At 56.6% G+C, this 22,891-nt stretch overlaps 1 protein-coding gene across 1 annotated transcript; it reads right to left on the bottom strand.

Moving 5' to 3' along the window:
- Positions 1–479: 479 nt before the first annotated feature.
- Positions 480–22,196, bottom strand: LMNA (lamin A/C). The gene is made up of 12 exons (XM_075040940.1): positions 21,737–22,196; positions 6,327–6,483; positions 6,020–6,145; positions 5,723–5,893; positions 5,494–5,619; positions 5,182–5,402; positions 4,888–5,092; positions 4,639–4,746; positions 4,330–4,449; positions 4,145–4,243; positions 2,578–2,835; positions 480–1,947 (listed from the first exon to the last, which is right to left on the bottom strand). The coding sequence occupies exons 1-12, from the start codon at positions 22,084–22,086 to the stop codon at positions 1,915–1,917; spliced, it is 1,974 nt and encodes a 657-aa protein (XP_074897041.1). The 5' UTR covers positions 22,087–22,196; the 3' UTR covers positions 480–1,914.
- Between the last annotated feature and the right edge of the window lie 695 nt (positions 22,197–22,891).

The raw sequence follows: 22,891 nt of genomic DNA, 5'->3' as shown, positions 1-22,891 counted from the left end.
ACGGCCCTGGGCCGGGGGGATCAGGGGGGTCCCTTTGGCGGGGTGCCCGGGCCATCCCCGTGGTAGAAGCAAACCTGCACTCAGGGGCTCACTCAGGTTCTGCAACCCCCGAGGCCATCCCATTCAGGGGAATGTCTGCTCCCCAAAATCCCAGGGGGAGGAAATCTCTGAGCCCTCTCCCCAAATTCCATCCCCTCCCCACCAGCCCCATCACTGTTGGGTCCCGGGGTGCTCCTGGCCCTGCAAGGACCCTGGCTGCCCCAGCTCTCAGCATCCCACCCCGGGCACCCCTCTGGGTGAGTCTGGGTGCACAGGGCCATCCTGCTTTCCTCCTATCCATATCCATGGTAGGGTGCTGAGCCCCAGCCCTGGCTGCGGGGCTAAAAGAGACCCCCTCCCTGGGCCAAAAGCGAGTGCCAGGCTGGGGTGCACCAAAGTGCCCTACCAATCCCCTCCAGCAATGATGACAGCACACAGGGTGGGAACGGTTTGGCTGTATTGATTCTGGAAGGAAATACAGGCAGTAATACAGAAGCTTTGCAAGCACAGATACATACGCGGTCTCACTAGATCCTGCCAGAGTGGGGGGCTTGTGCTGGGGGCCTGATCCTGCCCCCAGGATGCACTTGAGGCAGGGGGTGCTGCAGGTGTTCCCCAATCGAGGCAAAAAGCTGAAATCTCCATCAATGGCTGGATGGACCCTTGCAGAGAGGGGAGCTGCCTGTGCTGGACCCCAAAATCCCCCTCACTCAAACAAAAAGCCTTTCTCAGTGCCTTCCTGGCAAACCAGCCCTGTCTTGGACTAAGCATCCTTGGCCTCATCCTGCCCTGAAATGGGCTCCTGAGCTCCTGCCACCAGAGAAGAGCCAAAAAAACCAGGGGTGAACCCCACTGGATGCAGCAGCTCCCAAAGAGGAGGTCCCACTGGATCCGAGCCCACGGGAGTGAGGTCCATCACCCCCATCTACTAAATCCATCTGGTCCCGGGATGCAGCTCCAGTGGGTTTTCACTTTCCCTACTCCATCTATCCTCGATGCCGTGTGGGGTCCTGCGGGGCTCCCAGCCCTGCTCTGGAGCGGCCCCCACCTTGGCTAAGGCACAACTCGGCTGCTTAAAAAAAAAAAAGAAAACCCAAAGGACAAGACGTGCCTTGGATGGGAAATACAGTACGTGGACCGATGGAAGTGCACACGGACAAGGGGCTGGGAAGGGGGGTAATGCCCACATGGCCGCAGAGAGACGTGGGGCATCGCCCGCAAGGTGCCAGGAGCCCCCTGTGCCAGCACTGCAGTGAAATAAAAAAATGGGGGGGGGGGGGAAGAAAGAAAAGGGAATTTTGGGTTCAGATCAAAAAAAAAAAAAAAAAAAGAAAAGGTTGCAAAGGGTTGAGACAGCAACCCTCCAGAGTGTGTGCCCACTGGCACAGTCAGGATGATCTGCAACAGCATTGGGGCTCTCAGCTCAGCCTCTGTCCCAGCACCTCTGTGGATCCGCCCAACGCACGCAGGAGCACACAGCTCTGACGGGGATGGCTTTGCTTCTCCCAATCCTATATAAAAAGCTTTGGCAAAAACGATATAATCTAAAGAGCTATTAAACTACAATCTCTTCCCGCATGGCTGTTCAGTAAACATAATTCCTTGGTGTCTTTGGCTGAAGTTTTAAAAAAATTTTGAAGCTGAAAAGCTTTTTTTTGTTTGGTTTTTTTTTATAGAAATAGATTTTTTCTTTACAAAAAAAATCAAAGCATCTGTTAGCATTTTTAATATATATATATATATATAAAATTCCTGCTATAGAAAACAAAAAACCCAACCTTGGTTTTTGATATTGTTTTTTTAAAGGAAAAAAAAATTGCTTTGGGAAAAAACTAGCTCGAGATGGCCAGGAAACACAGGAATGGTGCCACGGAGTTACATGATGCTGCAGTTTTGCACAGCCTGAGCCTGGGAGGAAGAAAGAAAAAGAAGAAAATTAAAAAAAAACCCCAGTGTTACTATCCATTTGCTCTAGCTGCGAAGGAGGCAGCAATGTCCAAGTGGGACCCTCTGGATGCCCACACTGCCTGGACTGTGTGTGCCCCTGGCTCTTGTCCACCCTGGCCCTTGGGGTATAATAAATACCCCTTGGCTGGGGTAATTATAGTGCTGAAGTCAGAAGTTTGAGAATTAGCGGTAATATATGAGGGTAATAATATTGACTAATATTGAGGGTATTAATATTCAAGTGCTGAAATATTCGTTACCAGCATGAATAATGCTTGGCAGTGGTGGAACGAGAGCTGTGGAGGACAAAGGATGCTCCGAGGCTGCCAAGGGGGCTGAGCATGGGATGGCATGGGGAGACACTACAGCCACATCCTTTTCCAATCCCTCTCAGCCTCCACACTCCCCTTGCAAAGAGGCTTGTGCAAGCCCAAAGGTGCCCAGGGCAAGAGAAAAAGCAGATAGGAGGAGAGGAAGAAGGGGAAGGGACCCCCACAGTGCTGCCTTGTTGAGAAAGGATGATGCAGGGACAGGATGGAGACCCAGCAGCATAGGGACAGCCTGGACCCAGGGTCTGGAAATGGCACTAACCTGCCTACGGGGGCTGGAGTTCCCCAGGAGGTAGCTCCTGGTCACCAGGCTGTCCCCAAGGCCGATGCTGCCAGAGTCACCAATGCTGCGGTAGCTGCGGGTGACGGTCATGCTGGAAGTGGACGAGCCCGAGGACACGGTGTTGATACCGGTGTTCTGGTTGCCCGACTTCTCGGCTGGCTGACCGCATGTCCCACAGACCACTGTGCGTGAGCGGAGGTTGTATTCCCCGGGGTCCCCAGAGGCACTGCAGCTACCCTAGATGGGGGGGGAACAGACAAAACAACCTTGAGTGCTTGCCCGAGCATCTTCTGCCTTGAGCACCCTGCCCTGAGGACTGCGGCAGCACGGGTATGATCCAGGAGGGCTCTTCAAGTTAGTCTTCAAACAGGGTCTGCACTCCACCCATCCTCTCCACCACGTGGTTTAAAAATAATAAATTATTATTACTATTGTTGTTGTCATTGTTGTTGTTGTTATATTTATAATCCCAAATTACTGGGGCTGGCACACTGTGGGTAGGTGAACTGTCCCTGCTGCCCTGTCCTTGCACCCTGGGCTCTCAGCACACAGGAGACATCTCAACTGTGCTCCTCTTGTGCTTGAGTAAGAGCATCCTCTTCCTTGCTGCCTGGGAGAGTGCAGGCTCACTGCTTTCCAATGGGAAATCCACTCTTGGAAAGGATTCAGTCCCCAGACAAATGGGCAGCAGTGGCCCGCAGGAGCTTGGCTCCTCTGTCCAAGGATAATCGATAGCCATCTCGGCACGGCTCTTCAGATCCGGAGAGCTCAAAGGAAAGCAGATGATGGACGCTCCATCCTGCTCCTGTCACACAGAGCCCTGGGGAGCAGCATCCAGAAGATTTTTTGCCAGTGTTGAGGCACAGTGTGGTGGTGATGGCATCTCTCCATGTATGATTCCTGTGGGCACTTTGTGTACAAGACAGATCTCTCCCTGCGGGACGGGCTGGCGGGGGCTCCTGGGCTGCAGCCAGGGATGTTTGATATGGGGAGAAGCGGCTGCAGCTCTGCTGCTGGCATGCTGCCTGCTCGCTGCCTGCTCTCTGCCCACTGCTCTTCCTGGTGCATATTTCAGCTCCGTCAGGGGAGTGATGGGCTGAGAGGAAGGACGAAGTCACCTCTGGATTTGTTCCAGTGCCCTCGCGAAGCGAAGAGGATGGAGCAGCTGCTATGGAGAAGTGTCGTCCATCAACTTCCCACCATCCTGTCCTCCACCTCCAAGCAATGTGAGGTACCAGCTCAGCCTCGCTCCCAGCTCTTCCAGCCCTTTTTGTGGCTGGTCAAGGTTGCTCAGGGTTGGAGATGACTTCCAGCAAGGTCTCTAGAGGTTTTTTTGCAAGCAGTCATCTTCTCCAGGTGCCAGAGGTCTATTGGCTTCTCCCATGGGGTTGTTTCCACAACAACCTCCCAACTGCCTTCTCCCGTAAGGCCTGATCCTGTGTGATGCTGAGCTGCCTCCCACCCTGACTGGGACCAGACCTGAGCTCCCCCAGCATCCCTGCGACAGAACCCCTGGGACCAGTGCCTTCCCCAGTGCGGTACTCACATGGTGATGGCGGTGGTGGATGTTAACTTCATCATCATCCTCATCCTCATCTTCATCGTTGATGATCACGGTGCGGACCAGTTTCCGCATGGCCACCTCCTGTGAGGGACAGGAAAGGAGTTGGAGGGGTTTGATGTCTACCAACCCCCCTGTGGCCCAACCCGGTGCTGCCATCGGGCTCTCACCTCCCCGTTGGAGTTGATCAGGGCAGTGCGCAGGCTGTCCCCAGACCCCCAGCTGCTCTGGGCTTTCCACACCACGTTGCTGGGGGGGCTATGGGTCGCCCCAGCCCCTGAGGCCCAGATCTAGGGAGAAAAGCACAGAGAAAAGCAACATTTTAGGTCTGCAGAGCCCTGACCCTGGGGATGTGGGTCTGCCCCCCTAAAAAAGCCAAGCGCCAAGGAGCATGCACCCTGGCTCCAACCGCTCTGCATCACCAACGGCCTGGGTGGGTTTGGGATCTCAGGTGGATCCTTCACCAGGCAGTGACTCACCGTGACCACCTGGCCAGCCTTCAGGGTGAACTTTGGGGGGAAGCGGTAGGTGATGGGGGGATCATCTCCATTCTGCCGCTTGATCTGCCAGTTCCCCATCGCCTGGTCCTGCAAGAGAGAGAGAGCAGCAACCCTGAGATCCCCTAGTTCCTCCCCAGCTTGTCCCAGTTCCCCTCCCGCCCATGGGGTGAGGTGGGGCTGAACTACACCCCCAGGGATCTCAGGGATCATCCCTGAAGGCAAACACACCTCGTTAGACTTGTTCCTGAGACGGACGAATCTACCTTCCAAGTCGACCTCCTCCACGCCGACACGGCCGCTTGTCCGGGCATGGTGGGAAAAGCTGGTCCGACTCTCGCTGTCCTCCAGCTTCCTCTTCTTGGAGGAGCCCGGGGTGGACAAGTGGCTACGGGATGCACCTTTGTGGGAGGAAGGGCTGGGGGACAGCCTCAGCCTGGGCAGGAGGAGAAAGTGAGATGGAACCGGTGAGGACACGAGGGCTGGGACCTGCATAGCCCACCGGGTGCAGCGCCCTGTGCTCACCGCTCCTCCTCGCCCTCCAGCAGTTTGCGGTAGGCATTGATCTCCATGTCCAGAGCCAGCTTGATGTCCAGCAGCTCCTGGTATTCATCGAGCTGCTGCTGCATGCGTGCCCGCATCTCAGCCATCTCCCGCTCCTTGTCGGAGAGCAGGCGCCGGTTGGTCTCACGTTCCCTGGCCAGAATATCCTCCAAATCGTGCAGCTTCGCCTCCTTGGCAGCCAACTGTGTGGGGAGGGAAGGTGAGAGTGGCTATTCCACCTGGGGCCATCCCCAGGGCGGGGACATCCAGAGGGATCCCTTGGTCCTGACTCACCTGCTTCTGCAGCTGGCTGACTTCAGAGGAGAGGTTGTCGATGCGGATGCGGGTTTGCTGCAGCTCCTCGTGGGCAGCACCCACCATGTTGCTGTTCCTCTCAGCCGATTGCTTGGCATTCTCCAGCTGAAGGACAAAATGGGTGGGTTAGCACCCCCAGCACCCTCTGCCCACCAGCACTCCACAGGGCAGGGCGGGAAGAGGACGGCTGTGTGTGGGTGTTGCTCACCTTCGCCCCATAGGTCTTCTCCAGTTCCTCCTTGTAAAGCCTGATCTGGGCTTCATGCTGGCTCCGCAACTCTTGCAAGGCTTCTGAGAGTTTGCTCTCAAACTCCCGCTGCCGCCCGTTGTCGATCTCCACCAGCCGGGTCTCATGGCGGCGCTTGGTTTCCCGCAGCTCCTGGGGACAGGTCAGGGGACACAGTGTCACCATGGGGTGGGATTGGCTTGGAAATGGGGACACAACACACAGGGGGCATCATTATCCCAAGTGAGCCTGGCACTGCAGCGGCACATCGTGCCTCACCTCGCTATAAATGTTTTTCTGGAATTCGAGCTCTTCCTTCAGTGTTTGCAGTCGGTTCTCCGCGTCCACGCGGCGCAGCATCTCATCCTGCAGCTGCTTCTTGGCTTCGCTCAAGGCGCTTTCCAGCTGCAAGGAATTGAGAAGGACCGTCGTGGCGGGCTCCTGGGGACTCTCCAGGCGCAGCACCCAGCGCTGGCCGGGGACCCACCACCCAGTCCCCTGGCACAGCGGGGAGCTGGCAGCCCCCAGGCAGGTGGGGGACAGGGGGGTCTGTGGGGCAGGTGGGGACAGGGCTGCCACCACTCACCTTGGCCACCTGTGCCCTCAGGTCCCGCACTTCAGACTCCAGATTCCTCTTCTCACCCAGGGCTGTGGAGAGTGCAGCTTCCTTGGAGTTGAGCAAAGCCTCCACGTCCTTGAGGCGGGCCTGGGCGGTCAGCAGGTCCCCTTCCTTCTTGGCATTCCTGCAAGGCACCGGATGGCACAGGTGAGCAGGACGGCAGGGAGAAACCACACATTGCACCCGGCACCCTCAGCCCAAGCACACAGAGCATCACGTCTGAACCCCTCTGATCACCCCCAAAAGAGGTGCAGGATTGTACCTAACCCCCACCTGCCAATGGGACCGGCAGGTCCCAGCCACCCGGCGTGACCAGCACCAGTCTGGATACTGGAAAGCAGAAAGGGCTGGGAAAAAACTGGGTGAGCAGGAGGTGTCTCAGGGCTGTAAGGCCCGTGTACAATATGCACACCCACGGCCCGGCTGCACCCACTAGAGGTCAGTGTGGATACAGCGCGGCGTGGTGTGACATCCAGCATGGCATGGCACAGCACGGCATGGTGTGACACAGTGCAGCACAGCGTGATGTGGCACGGTGCAGCATGGCATGGCACGGCACAGGGCAGCATGGTGTAGCATGGTACAGCATGGCATGGCACAGGGCAGCACGGTGTGGCACAGTGCAGTACAGTGTGGCACAGTGCAGCATGGCAAGGCGCAGCGCGGCATGCTGTGGCATGGTACAGCATGGCATGGCACAGGGTGGCATGGTGTGACACGGTGCAACATGGCATGGCACAGTGCAGCACAGTGTGGTGTGACACGGTGCAGTGTGGAATGGCACAGGGTGGCGTGGTGTGACACGGTGCAGTACGGTGTGGCACAGTGCAGCATGGCGTGGCACAGTGCAGCATGGCATGGCACAGAACAGCGTGGTGTGACGTGGTGCAGCACAGTGCAGCATGGCGTGACACAGTGCAGCATGGTGTGGCACAGTGCAGCATGGCGTGATGCCTCCAGCACTGCTGTGCAACCTCAGAGCCCCTGCGCTGTCCCACGCCTCCATTTCCCCCCTTGCTTTTTAAGCCCTCTGACAGCAGGTCAAGGCCATGTCTTACAGGCAGCAGACCCGAGACACATTGCTGTTTGCCTAGGGAATTTGATCAAGACTAACGCACCAAAACGCAACCTGACACTATTTTGGTAGGCCCTATAAAAAGAAAAGACCCGATGCTCTTTCTGCGGCACCCAGTAGCTGTCAGCACTGGGGTGGCTTGCACTGTCGGCTCATGACAGAGACTGTCAACCCACCTCCCTCAAAATCGGGTGTAGGACTCGCGGAGGCAGCACGTGCCTGGGGAACAGTGCCGGCCGTGGTGCCCCCTCGGCCGTGGGCGAGCACTGGCTGCACGCCGGCGCGCGGTGCACATTCCTGGGGCGGTGAGCACACACCCGCGCCATTAGATCATGGGTAAAAAAAATATCAGGGAGGGGCTCACGGCACAGACGGCACTCAGCCTGCCCCAGCTGCAGGATCTGTCCCCGGGACAGGATAGTGAACGTCAACAACGAGACGCTGAGGAGGTAGTTCGACTCTTCTCCTCCTGCCCACAGGGACTGGGACCCCAGGACAAGCAGAGGCCGGTGTTCCCAGACTTTGCACGTATGTGGGAAGCTCCTTACTTGGCCAACAGCAGATCTTCCTGCATTTCTTTCTGCTTCCTCAGCCAGCACAGAGAAGTTGTTCTGAGATATTCATATCACATGAGGCCCTGCCGTACTCAGTTAACCCCATTTTGCAGGGAACCGCCATCCCGCTTGCCACAGCCGGCCGCCCGAGGAGTGCCGCCATGCCGGCGGGTCCTTCCCGTGCAACCCACTCCTTTCATGCCAGTGACTCATAGGACAAAAACGCCATCTGGGAGCGGATCCGGAGCCTCCTCGGCTCACTGCAAGCAACAGTTGAGGCTGAGTTTTCCCATCTGGCAGTGGCTTGCCCTTGCAGCCAGCCTGCCCACCCCGGCACTGCCGGTAGGTTTAATCCTGCTGTCCTTGATCAAGTTAACCACCACTTAATTCTGGGAAGAGCTTGCCCTTGGTGTTTTGCTTCTGTAGCTCTTTGCTCGCCGTGGCGGCTGCAGAGACTTGGGTGCAGCTGGGTGTCACTGGCTCTTTGGGATGGGGCTTGTGGCACGTGCAGCGCCAGGCACATCCTGAAGCCTCCGACTCTTTAGTACCATTTATAAGTGAAATACGGAGGGGAAAATGCTGAGACTAGATGCTTACACTTGTGTCTCTGCAGTGGTGACAGATTCGCCCTCTCCAGGGACTGGAGGGATCCAGGGCTCAGGGCAAAACGCACTGATGCCTAGAAAACCCCATGGTAAATCCCAGAAGACTCGAGGACAAATCCATTTTCCTTAAAAGCCCCCTGTGCTCAGCTCTGGGTAACACTGGGGAGGAGCAGAGATGGGAGCTCGGAGCTCACCAGCTGGGCTGCAGCTCCCTGGCAGCGGCTGCAGGGCTGAGTTTGGGAGCAGTTTTGCAGGAAGGAGAGGGTTGAGATGAATCCTGTCCTCTCCTTTCCTTTCCTCTGGCAAGTCTGGAGGTCTGCGTGACACGGCTCTCTGGGATCTGAGCATCTCCCCTCCATGTTCCTTCAGAACGAAGCCCTGTCTCCGAACGTGGCAGCCTCCAGACGAGATTTCAGCACGCACACAAGTCCTCTCCCACGCCGGCGACCCCTGTGTCCACCGATCCATGCAAGCCCTTGCCATCCACGATCCAGCCCAGCCAAGGTTTGCGTTTTCCCCTCGCCTCCTGTTGGGTCCTGCTTTTATCTCCCCTGCAGCCTCCGACGCTCGGCTAAAAATAAAAACTTTCATGGCAGCTGCATCGCTCCCACCTCCCTCAGCAAGGGGATGAACAGGGACCTTCCTCCTCCTCCCCAGAAGGTTTCACTGGTCTTCCCATCCTGCCTGCTAAAGCCTAAAAGATACCAAATCGTCTGCCAGCTGAAAGGGAAGCAGAGATCCACCCTGAAGGGCTACATGCCTGCAGCCAGGGGACATGGGCTTAGCGTCCCGCAGGATTTGATCCCCTGTGCTGGGAGAGTCGGGTGTAAAAATAAGCATTTACCGAAGCCAAGAGGAGAAAACACAACAGAGGCATCAAATCCTCAAGAAACAAATGTCTCAAGAGAAAAGATGGAGGGAAAAGGGGCCTCAAGATGTTTTATTTTTAGCTTTTAAAAGCAGGAAGGAGGGGAAAAAAAAAAAAAAGAAAATTGCAGCTGAGCTGCCAGAAAATCCAAATGTTAACGGAAAGTTGGACCTGCTTTGACTGTACTCAGCACAGACACAGAAACGAGCCTGCAAAGCTGACGCGATGGCTTCCAAAAGGGCCAGGGCTGAAGACCCTCGGGGGGGACAGTCCCTGCAGAAGTTTCGGGGACAGCCTCGCAGAGCAGCGCCCAGGATCTGCTATTGCTCCCCTTCACCCTGCCTCACAATCCCAGCCCAGAAACCTGACAGATCTGGGCTCTCCCTCTGGAAAAGCTGAGACAGGCCAGATCCATTGGAGCTCATGGGAGGCGAGCAGCTTTGGGCACGCACCCCGCCGGGCTGGTGGAAAGGTGCCAACCCTCTCCGAGAAGCCAAAGCCCACTAGATGCATTTTAGGAAACACCCTTTGGTTTCACCCTACTACTAATCACCACCAGCCATTTCTGAAGCACGAGGCTGCTCCTGTGGGCAGAGCGGCTGCCGTTCGGCTGAGCTTTGCACACTGGAAGGGATCAACATGGTGGGATGAGCCAGTGGAGAAACAGGCGTTCTCCTCCTTCCCCGCCTCCAAATGGCAGCAGCCCCAGCCCAGACAAGGTGCTAAGTCAGGGGAGCTCGCAAGCTCACGCCCCATCTATAAATCTTTTTGCATGTCTGCAAATCCCTGGGGACCACGGGATTCTTTCTCACCTTGCTGCCAGGGAGTCAAAGTGACATGCCAGCCTGCTCCCCTGCAACCCTGCCACGAGACTGGCGAAATGTTACGCCAGAAAAGACTTTATGACATATTTACAGCTTGGGAAACTGAGGTAAGAGAGGCATCACGTGCCCAAGGAGGTTTGTGATGGATCTGATTGCTGGGAGGACCCAGAAAACCTGCTCTGCTCTACCGCGGGCTTGCTGCTTTGCACTGCACTGCTTCCAGCACCAGGGATCGGTCCCAGGGATCGCTCCTCCCACCCCAGGGATCGTTCCCCCATCGCAAGGATCGCTCCCCCCATCCCAGCGATCGCCCCCCCCCATCCCAGGGACCAGGGCCCCACAGGGAAAGCAGCAGGGACAGCATGAGGAAAGGCGGTCTTGGGAAAAACCTCTGCAGTGGGGCAATGGGAATATGGCAAAGCAGCTTCTCCCAGCTCCTGACTCATCTGTGCCGCTGTGCTTTTGCCAAATCACCAGGATAAACATAAGCTGGTCTCCTAGCAGGGGAGCTGTAAATAGCCAGCTCGATGTATAGCAAGGACAACATCTGCACAGAGCCAGCATCCTGTTAGGCACCAAAACCCCTGCCAAATGGCAGCCAAGGGATGCCAGTGCTGGCTGTGTTCAAGGATGCACGGAAACAGCCCCAACCCTCCAACGCTGGCTGTGCCAAGCCCCTTCCCAGTGCCAGGGCTGGTGCTGGCCATGCTGCACACTCCTGGCATGCTCCTAGCACGCTCGTCCCTGGGGCTGAGGGGCTTGCTCAGCTCCGCATGGCCCCAGCGGAGTGAGAACACCTTGTTGGCATCTCCTAAGAGCTGGGCTTCCCCCTCCTGGAATTGGGATCTGGCCTTTTCTTGCATCCTAAAAATGAACCAAAACCCGCTGCTTCGTTGAGAACCAGAAAAGAGCATTTCACAGGGATGCAAACAGACCCTTCAGCCTAAGGTTCCCAAAATCTTAGCCATTCCTGTTCCTCCACAAACCCCATCACCAGGAGCCTTGCTGGGAGCTGTAGGTGCATACCAAGTCCAGCACAACTGGACCCAACCACAGCTGATACCTCTAGGAATCAGCTACAAATACTCCCCACAAAGCCTTCAAGGAGCTTTTCTCCTTTCGCTGGATATGCCAAAGCAAATGCCCGGCACCCACGCATGGTCTCCCCGCAGCCTCGCCTCTCGGGACGGGGAAAAGCAATTGGGCTTTATCAGCACTGCAACAAATCGATGCACGAGACCACGGCGTGGACCGATGGCCCTCCTCGCTACTTTAAAAGCCAGAAACACGATTTCAGAGAATAAATAGTATATTAAAAAGCCTCATGCAGCCCATGCTGGCTGTGGAGCCCCAGCCAGTGTCACTCGCTCCCCATCCTGGGCTGTCACGCCAGTGCTGGTGACTCATCCCAGCCTTCGCCAGCAGCTCGAAATGGAAATCCCAAGTCACCAAGTGACGTTGCTGTTTGGGCTGAGTCCCCCCTAGTAACAGGAGGGCTCTGTGGTTTTGAAGGGCAGATGATATTACCAGAGGGCTTCTATAGCTGCAAAAGGGGGTTTTGCCGGCTCCCACGTGGGAGTCGGTGGGGGAACAGCCAGGACTTGGCTTTCCGCTGTCCATGCTGCACTTTTGGGGGCCCCAGGTGAGGTTTGTATTAGGCATAAATCTATGTGTCTGCATAGACAAGGGGCAGGATTTATTCTTCACAGATGCGTGCCCCAGCATGGAGCAGGCATAACAACTTCCCACCGGGTCTGCCGCTGCCTTGCTGCCTGTGAAACCTTCTTTTACAGCTGCCTTTAACTTCTCCAGGGTGCAGCAAGCCACAGGAGACAGATGCAAAGAGGATGCAAAGAGCTGGGAAAGAGCAAGCAAGCATCGGCTGCTGGAAGCCACCAGTGCCAGGAGCGTGCAGACCCGGGCACCACTCGTGGCTGACCCTCAGGGACGAGCAAGCAAACTGAGGGCAGAATTTCCCTATGGATTCCCTTTGCTACAAAACCCCTGGGTTACTTGGAACAAGCAGAGACCCAGATCTCCAGGCTGGGATTACATGCAAAGTGCCACCAGTTGAAACTTTATTTAGCAAAACTGGTCCAGCCCCAGGTTTGTCCCCAGAGCTGCTATTGCAGAGCTCGGCAATTTGTCTGCACGTTGCACAGGAAAAAACTTGGCCAATGTTTTTGTCTATGTAGGTCCTGAGGCGATTGGCTGATCCTGGGGTTTCCAGAGGGAGGGCTGGTTCCTTGCTTGCAAAAACTGCATTTTCCATTGACAAAAATCACCAAAGACCTTAAAAACCTGAACATCTCTACTGCTTGGAAAACCACAATCACTGATCAATACCCACTCACCAGCCCAAGCTCAGCACGACCCAAACCAATATTTTATGAACATGCCAGCTTGCCTTTTGCTGGCCTCCCACAGAATTTTGAATCAGGTTATCTAAAAGACACTTGATGGCCTGGACTTAAACCATCTTAAATATAGATTAAAGCAATAATGTCCTTCATCAGGAGAAAGGAACTCTCTAAAAAAAGACTAGAATTGTGGTGGAAAGAAATTTTTTTTAGACATAGCTCAAATATGTGAATACAACACCTTCCACGTTGTTCACTTTCCATCTTCTGAGGACAAGGTTTGAGTAGAAAAAGCACAAGAAGAAAGCTTGTTTTTACAATCCAGAATTTACTAACACTTTGTAGTGTTGTATATAATATAAAAGCCTGTTTAAAGCTTAAGCCTGCATTGTGCATACTTCTGCCTTTGGGAAGAGAACAAGGAAATTCGAAGTATTCGTTGCAATACTGTGAACATTCAGGATGGTGACAAGCGCACTTTTGTGTCTTTAATATAATTTGGACTGAATGAAATTTAAGGGATTTTGCTCAGTCTTGACTATCTTACCCTGTCACAGCAAATTCCAGCTCTTGCAATAACTGGGTTCAAACTTACTGGGAAAGTTTTGTATGCAATTTTTTTTTTCACCTAAAACGACTCCTAGTGTTGCACCTCCGTAGAAATCCCAAATCATTAGATTTACTTTAATACAGCCTTCTTTTGATGAATGAGAAATGCAAAGCCTATAAATCACCACCTTAAAGGATGAAGACAAAGTGCCGATTCCCAGTGTTTCCCTGGGGGATTTGACACAGTGCAGGGAGGCCTTACAAACGTAGTTAAAAACAGTGAGCTGAGTCACTCATATTAATCACATCTTTGGGACCAGGAGCATTGGAGCAGGGGGGGAAAACAGCTGTAAGCTCATGTTTTGCTGGGACCTGGTGATGTGGCCAGGACTTGGGGCAGCAGAGAAGGAGCAGGGATGCAAATCCCAGCCCCAGGAGCAAGGAAACGCGTTGCCGTTGTGTAAATGTGGTGGTTGGCTCCTTTCCCTCTGCACACACGTGCGGTCTGACAGCATCTCTGAATGCAAAGCTTTGCAGCTCCTAAGTGCAGTGATGGAAAGCAATGAGGAGGTTGCTCTGCTTATGGGGGCATTGCATGGCCATGCTGTGGGGAGAAAGCTGCACCCCAGCCAGTACCTGCTGCATTGCACTGATCTGGAGCTGGGAACAGGGTGCCTGGGCGAGATGGGACAAGATGGAGAGGACTCGAGAGAGGCAAAACAGGGAGCAAGCTCAAGGTCTCCTTTTTCCTCTCCAGCAGCAGCAGCTCACCCCATTTTCCATAAATCTGGGTACACAAATCTTCCAGCCAGCAAAATTTGCTTTAGAAACAAAGTGGGGGATTGTTAGATCCAGCTGCCACCCATCTTCCTGGGAACAAAAGGGTTTGCTATCCCTGCTCCAAGGGCACAGATAAAGGCAGGCGAGGTGTTTACACTGCCACAAGGTTTGTTTGCATGCAGTGGCGGCGAGGCTGGCGCAGGTTGCACTGGAGCCGCCTTGTTTGCCCACTTCGGCTACCGGCCTGAGTCACTGTCGGCATGGCGAGCTCCCGGTTTGCATCGCCTCTGTCAGGGCGGCCGCTGGGATGGGTCTCAATGGGATGCCATTGGGAAAAGACAGCTCGGCACAGGGACGAGCAGCGATGAAGATGAGTGCCAGCGTTAAGCCGTGCTCTGCCATACGCAGCCAGTGCAGCAGATGCTCCCGGCACACCTCTGCCCGCTTTCCCTGCCAGCGTGCACCGTGCCAGGATGAAGCCCAGACCTGTTTGGCACGTGTGCAGGAAATAACCACTTCCCCACCAGAGAGGACCGCAGACGTGGCAGTGCAATTTAGCTACAATTGCTGCTTGCACAGAATCACCCTGCAAACGGGGCCACTGCAAGAGACTTCAGTCTCCCCACTATCTCCCTCTTGCTCAGCCCCACGTGCCCGCACAGCACTCCCCACAGGGAAAGCCCCCGTCTGGCAGCTTTTTGCACTGGAATGACAGAGCCAAGGCTGGGCTGCAAAAATCAGCACCTCTTGCTAGTTGGGACACGCATGCTGCAGGTTTGTGTCTCTGCCCTGCAAGCGGGTGCTCTGGGTGCAACCCACCCTGCCAAAGCATGATGTCAAGAAGCAAATCTGCTCTCCCCAGCACACTGCTTCCCCCCTAAAGCCCATGGCCTGAAGGCTCAGCTTTGCAAAACTCTCCCTAATTTCTCCTAGTGCCCACAGGGCTGTGGGGAGATGACTGGGGGAGCGAGCGCAGCACGGTGCCCTGTGGGGTGGCATCCTTGCACCCCACAGATGCTGCTGGGGAGCAGGTTATCCACAAGCACCCGTCAGGCCAGGAAGGAAGGGGCAGGTGAGCGTGACTGCGGAGCAGCGGGTGCCTGCTGAGGACGCAGCGAAGCATGGTCCCGCGCCGGCCGCACCCTGCTCCAGCCCAAAGACATGCAGCTGAGCATGACTCATCTCCCTGCTCGTGCTTCGGTGCAGGTCTCCAATCCTCCTTCTGCCCCACTGCAACCACCCTCCATGTCCCCGCGGAGGGGGACAAGTGTTAAAAAAAAACATGGAGAGTGGCACAGAGGTTTTATTGCCACCATTCACGTCTTGCTTCACCACTGGGCTGCAAAAGCTCTGTGAGTGCGGCCAGGGCTGGATCCAGAGCCCTCCCCAAAGCCACCGGCAAGCCCAGAGCTCTGCTCAGCCACTGTATTGCAAGGAGAGGGGGACAAGTGGCTCTTCCCAGTGGGGACTGGGAGCTGCAATGGGGCAACTGGCCATCCCCAGTGGTGGAAAACAGCCAGGTACCCATGAGCACTAAGCCCAAGTCTCTTTTGGGGTCCTACCCCTCTGAAGCCTGCACGTTACACATCCATGTCAAGAGCTTGGACTTTTTTTTGGGCTCACACAACTCAGAGCTGGGGCTTTAATGGAGAAAGTGTGTCCCTAAACTGTTATTAAATAAAACCCCAACAAATTGGCACTATGGAGCTCGGCTGCCAGCCGAGCACTGCAGCAGGGAGACACCTTTCCTCAGCCGGGGCTGGGGGCACCAAGCTGGATGGCAGGACAACATGGATGCTGAAAGCAGCGAGCCGAAGCAAGTAGCTGGAGGTGGCTTTTGTCCAAGAGGGTTGAGAGACCTCTGCTATCAGAAACACTCTCCGACAGAGCTGCTTCTGAGCCACTCACAGCCACGATGGAAAAATTCAAGAGCTTCAGAAAAGCTGTTGTTTGCTTCTAACCCTGGCTCCATCAGCTCTTTGTAGAGACATGGCACCAATACCTGTGATGGTGCAACCCCATAATTAAGCAGGGTAAAGTACAGGCAGTGGGGCATTCATTGTGCATGCTCACTGGGCTTCTGAGGAACTGTCCCTATTGCTATCGCACCTCCTGGCTCTAAACATGGGAAGGCAGCTATAAAGCATCGTGGCTAGCTACAGCTTGGAGAATAACCCCAGCTACAAGTGCCTTCACCTTCATCGTGGAAAGGAAATTGGTTTACAATTGACAACAGGCGATGCTGACTCAGCATCGCTCAGGAAAGGAGGTGTCCTAACCCCAGTTTGGTTTTGTGGTATCTCTGTGGGCTTGGTTTAATGTACTTCATTAACCAACTTCCACACCTTTCGGCGCTCCTTAATACCTACAGCCCCAGATCACACCATGGGGCTCGCGGACACGCTGCGATGCCCTGCACATACCGAAATGGGGTTTCTCTAGGATGGCTGAGAGCCAGGCTGTAGCACAGCAGTCTCTGCACTAGAGGCTGGTGCACGGGGCTGCAGCTGCCACCGCACCGTGCCAGCCCCTTGCAGTTGTTCAGCTTCACATTGGGACTATTCAACCCTCGGCAGGAAGGGGAAGGGAGTGGAGGCAGGTGGGCACCCAGCCCCGACACCCTGGCGAGGGGCTGCCGGTCACTGACGGCAGCTGTGGACAGATATGGGTTTCACGTGGCACCAGCCTCAGCTTTTTGGGAATGTGCTGAGCCAGTCACGGAGGAACAGGCTTAGCAAACTGTCTCAGAGAGACAGCAGGACAGGGAAATGGGTAACGCAGTTGGTGGCAGGACAGCAGGAGGCCATTCCCAGCTCTACGCTGGGGCTGCCCATCCCAAACCCACTGGGCTGATGCTTCTCCAGGGACTCCTCCATGCCAGCCCTAATTTTGGCCAGGACCAGACGGAGAGCTCCGGTGGCTTCCTCCTATCCCAGCTGCCAGCAGCAGGGAAGGAAACTGCTGCTCCCAAAGGACACGAATTTAGCAAAATAAGGAGCCCCACCCCAGCCACGCCACCCTCGTCGCATGCCTCTACTGAGCACCGTGCCGGGAAAGGCTCTCACTTTTGCCGGGCTCCAAAGTTTAAGCGTTAATGGGATTCAGACAACTGAAGTGACGTGCATGAGGCTGAAAAAACACTTGTGGCAGCAAGCATGGCTAGGGCAGGCTGAGACACTGCACTAGGTGCTATACAGGGGATGGATGCATTCCCACACCAAAACCAGCCCCATTTCCCTTTGCAATTGCTTCTCTTTAATCCCCCAGCTCTGAGGTTAAGGTCCTTTAATCTGCCAGGAGGATCCTATTGTAATAAAAAACGTTTAGGGCAACGGGATTTCTTCTCGTTCCCCTCATCCCTGGGAACACACCACACAACGAGGGGACAGCCCAGCCCTGCAGCAGGATGGGGTAACAGTAATGTCTGGAAGATGTCGGTGAATGCAGCCAGCGGTGAGAGCAGAGCCACAAAAAAATAAAGTGCTGGAACCTTTTCCTCCGCCCGAGATCATCCTGCTTTGGGAGCTGGATGTTTGCACATACAAGAAATATTCCTGCATAGAAATAGTCACGGGCTAATGAAAACCTCAGCCTTGAAGCAACAGGGCTTTTGCCACAGAGCCTTTTAGCTTTGCAGCACGTGGGGAAGGCAGGCATGCCCAGCCATCCCGAGATGCCAGGTGTCAATGTCAGGGGAAAATAAATCTGTCCAGAGCGCTGGAGACTCAGGGGCGGGTATTTAAGAGGGTCCCAGAGGGGCATTGGGGGTCCCAGACCAGCCCCAGCTCTGCGTCGCCTGCTCCCCCAGAGCATCACCCAGCTGCACAAGCTGTTCTTTGTTTGCTCCAAAAGGGCAAAGCCTCCTCCGAGCCAAACCGTTCCTTCCCTGGCAGAATTTCTACGACACAGAGGGGGGGGAAACAGCCCAGGAGCCTGAGGTTTCTCCCCCACGCAAAATGTTCCAGCACAAGCACATTGCTGCTGAAGGCGGCACAGAGGCAGCACCCAGCCCTGCAGCAAGGAGTTGTTTTCCCCCCCCCCTTCTTTTTTACAGTAAACGGGTCCTATTTACCTGCTACTTCCTGGAAAATATCACTGAACCCAGGACAGGGCAAAATCCACCCAAGTATGGGGAATCTGGCACCCTCGCTGCTGCCTCCTTTGCTCTGCCCTTGGAGGAGCTTCCCTCCCCCGCCACTGCAACGACCTTTGGAAAACAGGAGATTTTTCCTCATTAGGCCCAGGGATGAGATTTGGGCCCAGGGAGGAAGAGGCACTGCCAAGGCACTGGCTTAATCAGGTTAGGGGCTGCAATTCAGGAAGCCATCGCTCATCAGATGCACTGCTAACAAAGGTCTGGCTCCTGTTTCGGAGGACGGAGCCAGCCACAGCACAGCCACCCCTTGCCCATGGGAGCGGGGCACTGGGACGTCCCCCCACCCCGGGGCTCCTTTCTTGGGGATGGAGGTGCCCAAGGGCTGTATCCGTACACCCCTGTGCCCCCAACCTGGGGCTTACACTGACAAACACCTCCGCCTCGACAATCTGGGATGAGGTGGATCCTCGGTGGAGCAAGGCAAGGGCTGGGACTCCCGTTTTCACCCTGTGAGTCAGGAGCCAGCTCACGGAGAGGGGGCGATGGGCAGGACCGGGATGCAGAGCGTCTCTCTGCAGCAGCCCAGCGCTGTGCTGGAGCCTCTGCCCCTCCAAAACTCGCCCCTCCTTGGGGACCACAGGTCAGGGACACCTGGGACGGGGCATTTCAGGCAGGTCCTGGCGCTCCCCCACAGTCCGGGAGGGGACGATGCCAGGCGCTGCCAGCACCCCTGAACCACCAGCCGCCCTTGCCACACCCTCTGCTTTGCCACAAATGTGGCTCTGGCATGGCCGGCGGCCACGCAGAGCTGGGGAGCCGACGGGGAAGCCCAGGGGCTGGGGACACGGTGTAGCACAGGGCCAGCGCCAGGCTGCCCAGGGATGAGGGTCCCCTGGTGCCAGGAGCCGGGGGGGGTGCTTTGGGGAACCCCTCCTGGAGCGGCATCGAGAGCAGCCGAAGGGGCAGTGGGAAGGATCCAGCCTGAAGGGAAAAGCAGCCAGCCAGGAACAGAGGGGTGGCGGGAGGCAAAGTGCAGGCGGCTGCCTGCACCTTGACCCAGCTCTGCCCCAGGCTGGCCAGACCCTCCTCCATCCACGCAGCTTTTCCAGCAGTGCGTTGGTAGCTGGTGAGACCGGTCTCCTGTTTGCACACCCTGTCCGTCTCCAGCCAGCACCTCTTTCCCCACTCCAGACAGAGCACCCAGCTCCTCTTCCTCCCAGAGCAGGCCCAGCACCCACTGACTCCACCAGTGCCAGGGACTGCGCTGCAACCAGCCGTGCCATGCCCCAACACCCCCAGCCCCCCACCCTCCCTTCTGCGCAGGCAAGACAACCCCGGCTGCGGGCAGCGGCGATGCTGTGGGTGCTGATAACATGGCCGCAGAGCTGCCTGCCCCGCAGGAGATACCCGGCGCTTCCCCTGGGGCTGACAGGGAGAGCGAGGGGAGCAGAGGGCTGACGAGTTATTTATTAGCCAAAGTGTCACTGCACCGAGGTCAGCAAAGCTGCCCGGGACGAGGCGCTGACCCAGGGGCTCGGGTTGGGCAGCAGAGCCGGCAGGACCGGTACCTCCCTGCCGAGCCAGTTAGCAAAGAGCAGAGCAACACCTGCACCGCCTGCCCCGCCACGAGAGCTGCGCGTGTCCGTCCTGACCCCGCGAACAGCTCCGACCCATCCGAAGGGTCGGGCCCGTGGCTGACCCATACCCCTGTGCCTGAAAGACTCGGGGTACCCCAGCCAAACTGAGCCCTAGGAACAACATCGGAGCTTGGCAGCTCATTTCTGCCCCTCTCTGAGCAGCTCTGCCACGCTGAGGAGGTCCCCAGGACACGAGATGAGCTGCTGCCCCTTTGCAAGGATTTCGGAGGTTGGAAAGCAGCCCCGACGCCACCGCCCAAGGAAGCCGGGGCATGCCAGAGACAGGAATGAATAACACCGGCTTCCCCCGGCAGAGCCGCTCTTCCATCTCACCAGCGGTGACTCAGAGACGACTCAACACATTGAAACACCTCTCTCCTTCAGAAACTGTGCTCGCTGCCCATTCTCTGAAAACGGTGGTCTGAAACCTGCCTCCAAACCGAGAGAGCTGCTCTTTGGGAATCCCCTTGAGTCAAAGAGCTTTTTCGGGGTGATCTGTCAGCGTTAGGGAATGAGCACAGCAAGCTCCAGGAGCACAGCCCGTCGCAGAAAAAAAACATCTCTTTGCAGGGACACTCTGCAGCACAGCCAGATCCAGGCTGAGTATGCAGCTCTCAGCCAGGGACGGCTGCAGGCCGGGCATTTTTTCCAACCCTTGAAAGATTGTGGCCAAGATAGTTCTGGGTTTGCATAAGGCAGCAAAAGCCTTTAGACAGCTCAGCTCCTCGTCTCACCGGCTCCCAGATCCTTGGGATCTGGTGAGCAGGGATCCGCCTTGCAGCGAGCGGGACGAGCAAAGCCGCCTTATCTAAGGACAGAGCCACAACAGCGCACGGGAAACAGAAAGCTAAATATAAAACACCACACAGCTTTCAAAGACAGCTGTAAAAGGCTGCACATTCACTCCCTTCCCAGTAGGTAGAATATTTATGGCATCTTCTGAGGAAGTTAATTTTAGCCTCATTTGGTACAGACTCAAAACGAGGCGTCCAGAATAAGAGGCAAAAGATCAAATGCAGGAAGAAGGGGTTATCCCACCAGTGCCCAGCCCGGATCCTGCCCCAAGCCAAAGCTGATGATGGAAAGGGACCTGCTCACTCCTTCTGTGGAACGGGACTCAGGGAGCTGAGCATGACAGGGCTGTGGTCCCAGTGCCACACAGGCTGGCAGAGCCCCGGTGAAGCCCAGTGGCCGGTCTCTGCCTGGCCAACAGTGTGACACCAGCCAGGGAGCCCCATGGAGGGATCCACATCCTCAGGGGACCTGCGCTGGGCATCTGCCACAGTCCTGAGGAGGGGAGGGCAGAGGCACCCAACAGCAGCAGGGAGGCATTTCTGATGTCAGGAAGGGAAAGACATAAACCTGATGGGAAGGGGCTGGAGGGATTTGAGCGTCAAAGCAGACCTGGAGCACATCACGCAGAGCCAGCTGATGGGAAAGGGATACAGGCATTGCTGGAGCATTGCCTGCCCCAAAGCAGGGGACCCTGCAGAGCGGGGACAGCTTGGCACAGGGAGGGTTAAGGCAAACAAAACCCGAGCAGGTTCTTTAGCTGGTGCCAAAGACAGCAGAGGAAAATAGGACGAGCAGGCAAGATCTGTGGGCAGGACAGAGCCAGCTGGCTGGCATTGCTTCCCGGTCTGCGCTGGAGCGCGTTTAGGAATAGCTCCAGGATGATGACGACGGAGGGGCCGCCAGCCCGGCGCTCGCACCCCGTGTCGCACAGACCCTCCCCAGGAGCCCAGGGCACGTCTGCTCAGCCCCGGTCCTGAGCTTTCGCAGCTCCGCTCCCAAATCCCCTCTCCAAGGGCATCCTGGCCAAAGATGGCGCTTGGAGGGAGAGCAGGAATGCCGGGAGAGCTTCCCTCCTCTCTCAGTCCCTGCCACGGACACTCCTGCCCCAGACGGGTCACGGGTTTCCCCTCTCCCTGCCTCCTCCAGGTCGCTCCTTCCTCCCTCCCGGCTCCCCGCCAAGCATGACGACAGTGACCGTCCCGGCGCAGTCCCCCCCCGTGCCCACGGCACTCACCGGGCTTTCAGCTCCTTGTGCTCCTCCCGGACTTTGCTGAGCTCCAGCTGCAGCCGAGCTCTCTCCTTGGCCACCGAATCCAAGGTCTTGCGGGCATCCGCCAGCTCTGACTCATAGGCAGCCTTGATGCCGGAGACCTCACGGCTCACCACCTCCTCCGATTCGGTGATGCGGAGCCGCAAACCGGCATTCTCCAGCTCCAGCGAGCGCACCTTGTCGATGTAGACGGCCAAGCGGTCGTTGAGCTCCTGCAGGTCCTCCTTCTCCTGCAAGCGAGTGATGCGGGTCGGGGACAAGGGGGTCCCCGAAGCCCCGCTGCGGGTGCTCCTCTTCTGTGAAGGCGTCGCCATGGGGTCCGGCGTCGAGGCGAAGGACACGGCACAGGTCACAGCTCAGCGTCCCACGCCACCCACCCAGCTGTCTCGGCTGCTCCTGGTTGTCTGAGTGACTTGCTTATATCCCAGCTGGGCTGTGCACTGGGAGGAGGAGCTGCGAGGAGGAGGCGGGTGGAGTTATCCGAAACCTGGGTGGAGACAACCCACTTGCATCAGTCAAGGCCTTTCCTTGGGAAAGGCTGGCAAAGCATCCCTGGGAAAAGGGGCCTTGGGAGGGCGGCTCTGGGGCGAGCAGCCCAGGGTGACCCCCCTCCAGACACCCCACTCACCCCCTTTTCTAGTGCAATTCCCCCAGCAGAGGCTGCTTTTCAGCTTGGGGGGACTAGGCAAAGGTAAAGCACAGCCTGAGAGGGGCTGCGGCAATGGGTTGCTGCCAGGCAGCCCCAGCATTGGGCACCCCCAGCATTGGGCACCCCCGAGACATCGCTGCCCCACAGCGCAGGGCAGGTGGCATCTCAGCAGCTGACCCCAGGGTGCTGGGGGGGTCCTGGCATTCCCTGAATCCAGGAGGCCCAGGCTGCACAGGACCCTGGAGCACCCCAGACTCTGGGCTTGAGGGACCCAAACGCAGACTCCCAGGTCACCCAAAACACCATTGCCTAGAGGACCCCACAACCCTGAGGCACCACAGACATAGAGCCCTGGGGCACCAGAGGACAGCCCCCCATCCCCAGTTTCCCCAGCACTAGCTTTGCCCAGTTCTTTCAGCACTGGCTATTCCCATTTCCTAGCTCTCCCCAGTACCCTCTGTGCCCATTTT

Source organism: Buteo buteo, chromosome 11 (genome assembly GCF_964188355.1).
Source record: "Buteo buteo chromosome 11, bButBut1.hap1.1, whole genome shotgun sequence".
Lineage (NCBI taxonomy): Eukaryota > Metazoa > Chordata > Aves > Accipitriformes > Accipitridae > Buteo > Buteo buteo.
The sequence above is the reverse complement of the archived record's forward strand: the minus strand, read 5'-3'. Positions and strand labels throughout refer to the sequence as shown.

Bases quoted from the DNA above. Each gene is read 5' to 3' on its own strand.
- LMNA (XM_075040940.1), bottom strand. From the start codon at position 22,086: ATGGCGACGCCTTCACAGAAGAGGAGCACCCGCAGCGGGGCTTCGGGG. The intron at 6,484-21,736 runs GTGAGTGCCGTG...GGTGCCTTGCAG, and splicing joins CACAAGGAGCTGAAAGCCCG to GAATGCCAAGAAGGAAGGGG. The intron at 5,620-5,722 runs GTGAGCAACACC...TTTGTCCTTCAG, and splicing joins AGAAGACCTATGGGGCGAAG to CTGGAGAATGCCAAGCAATC.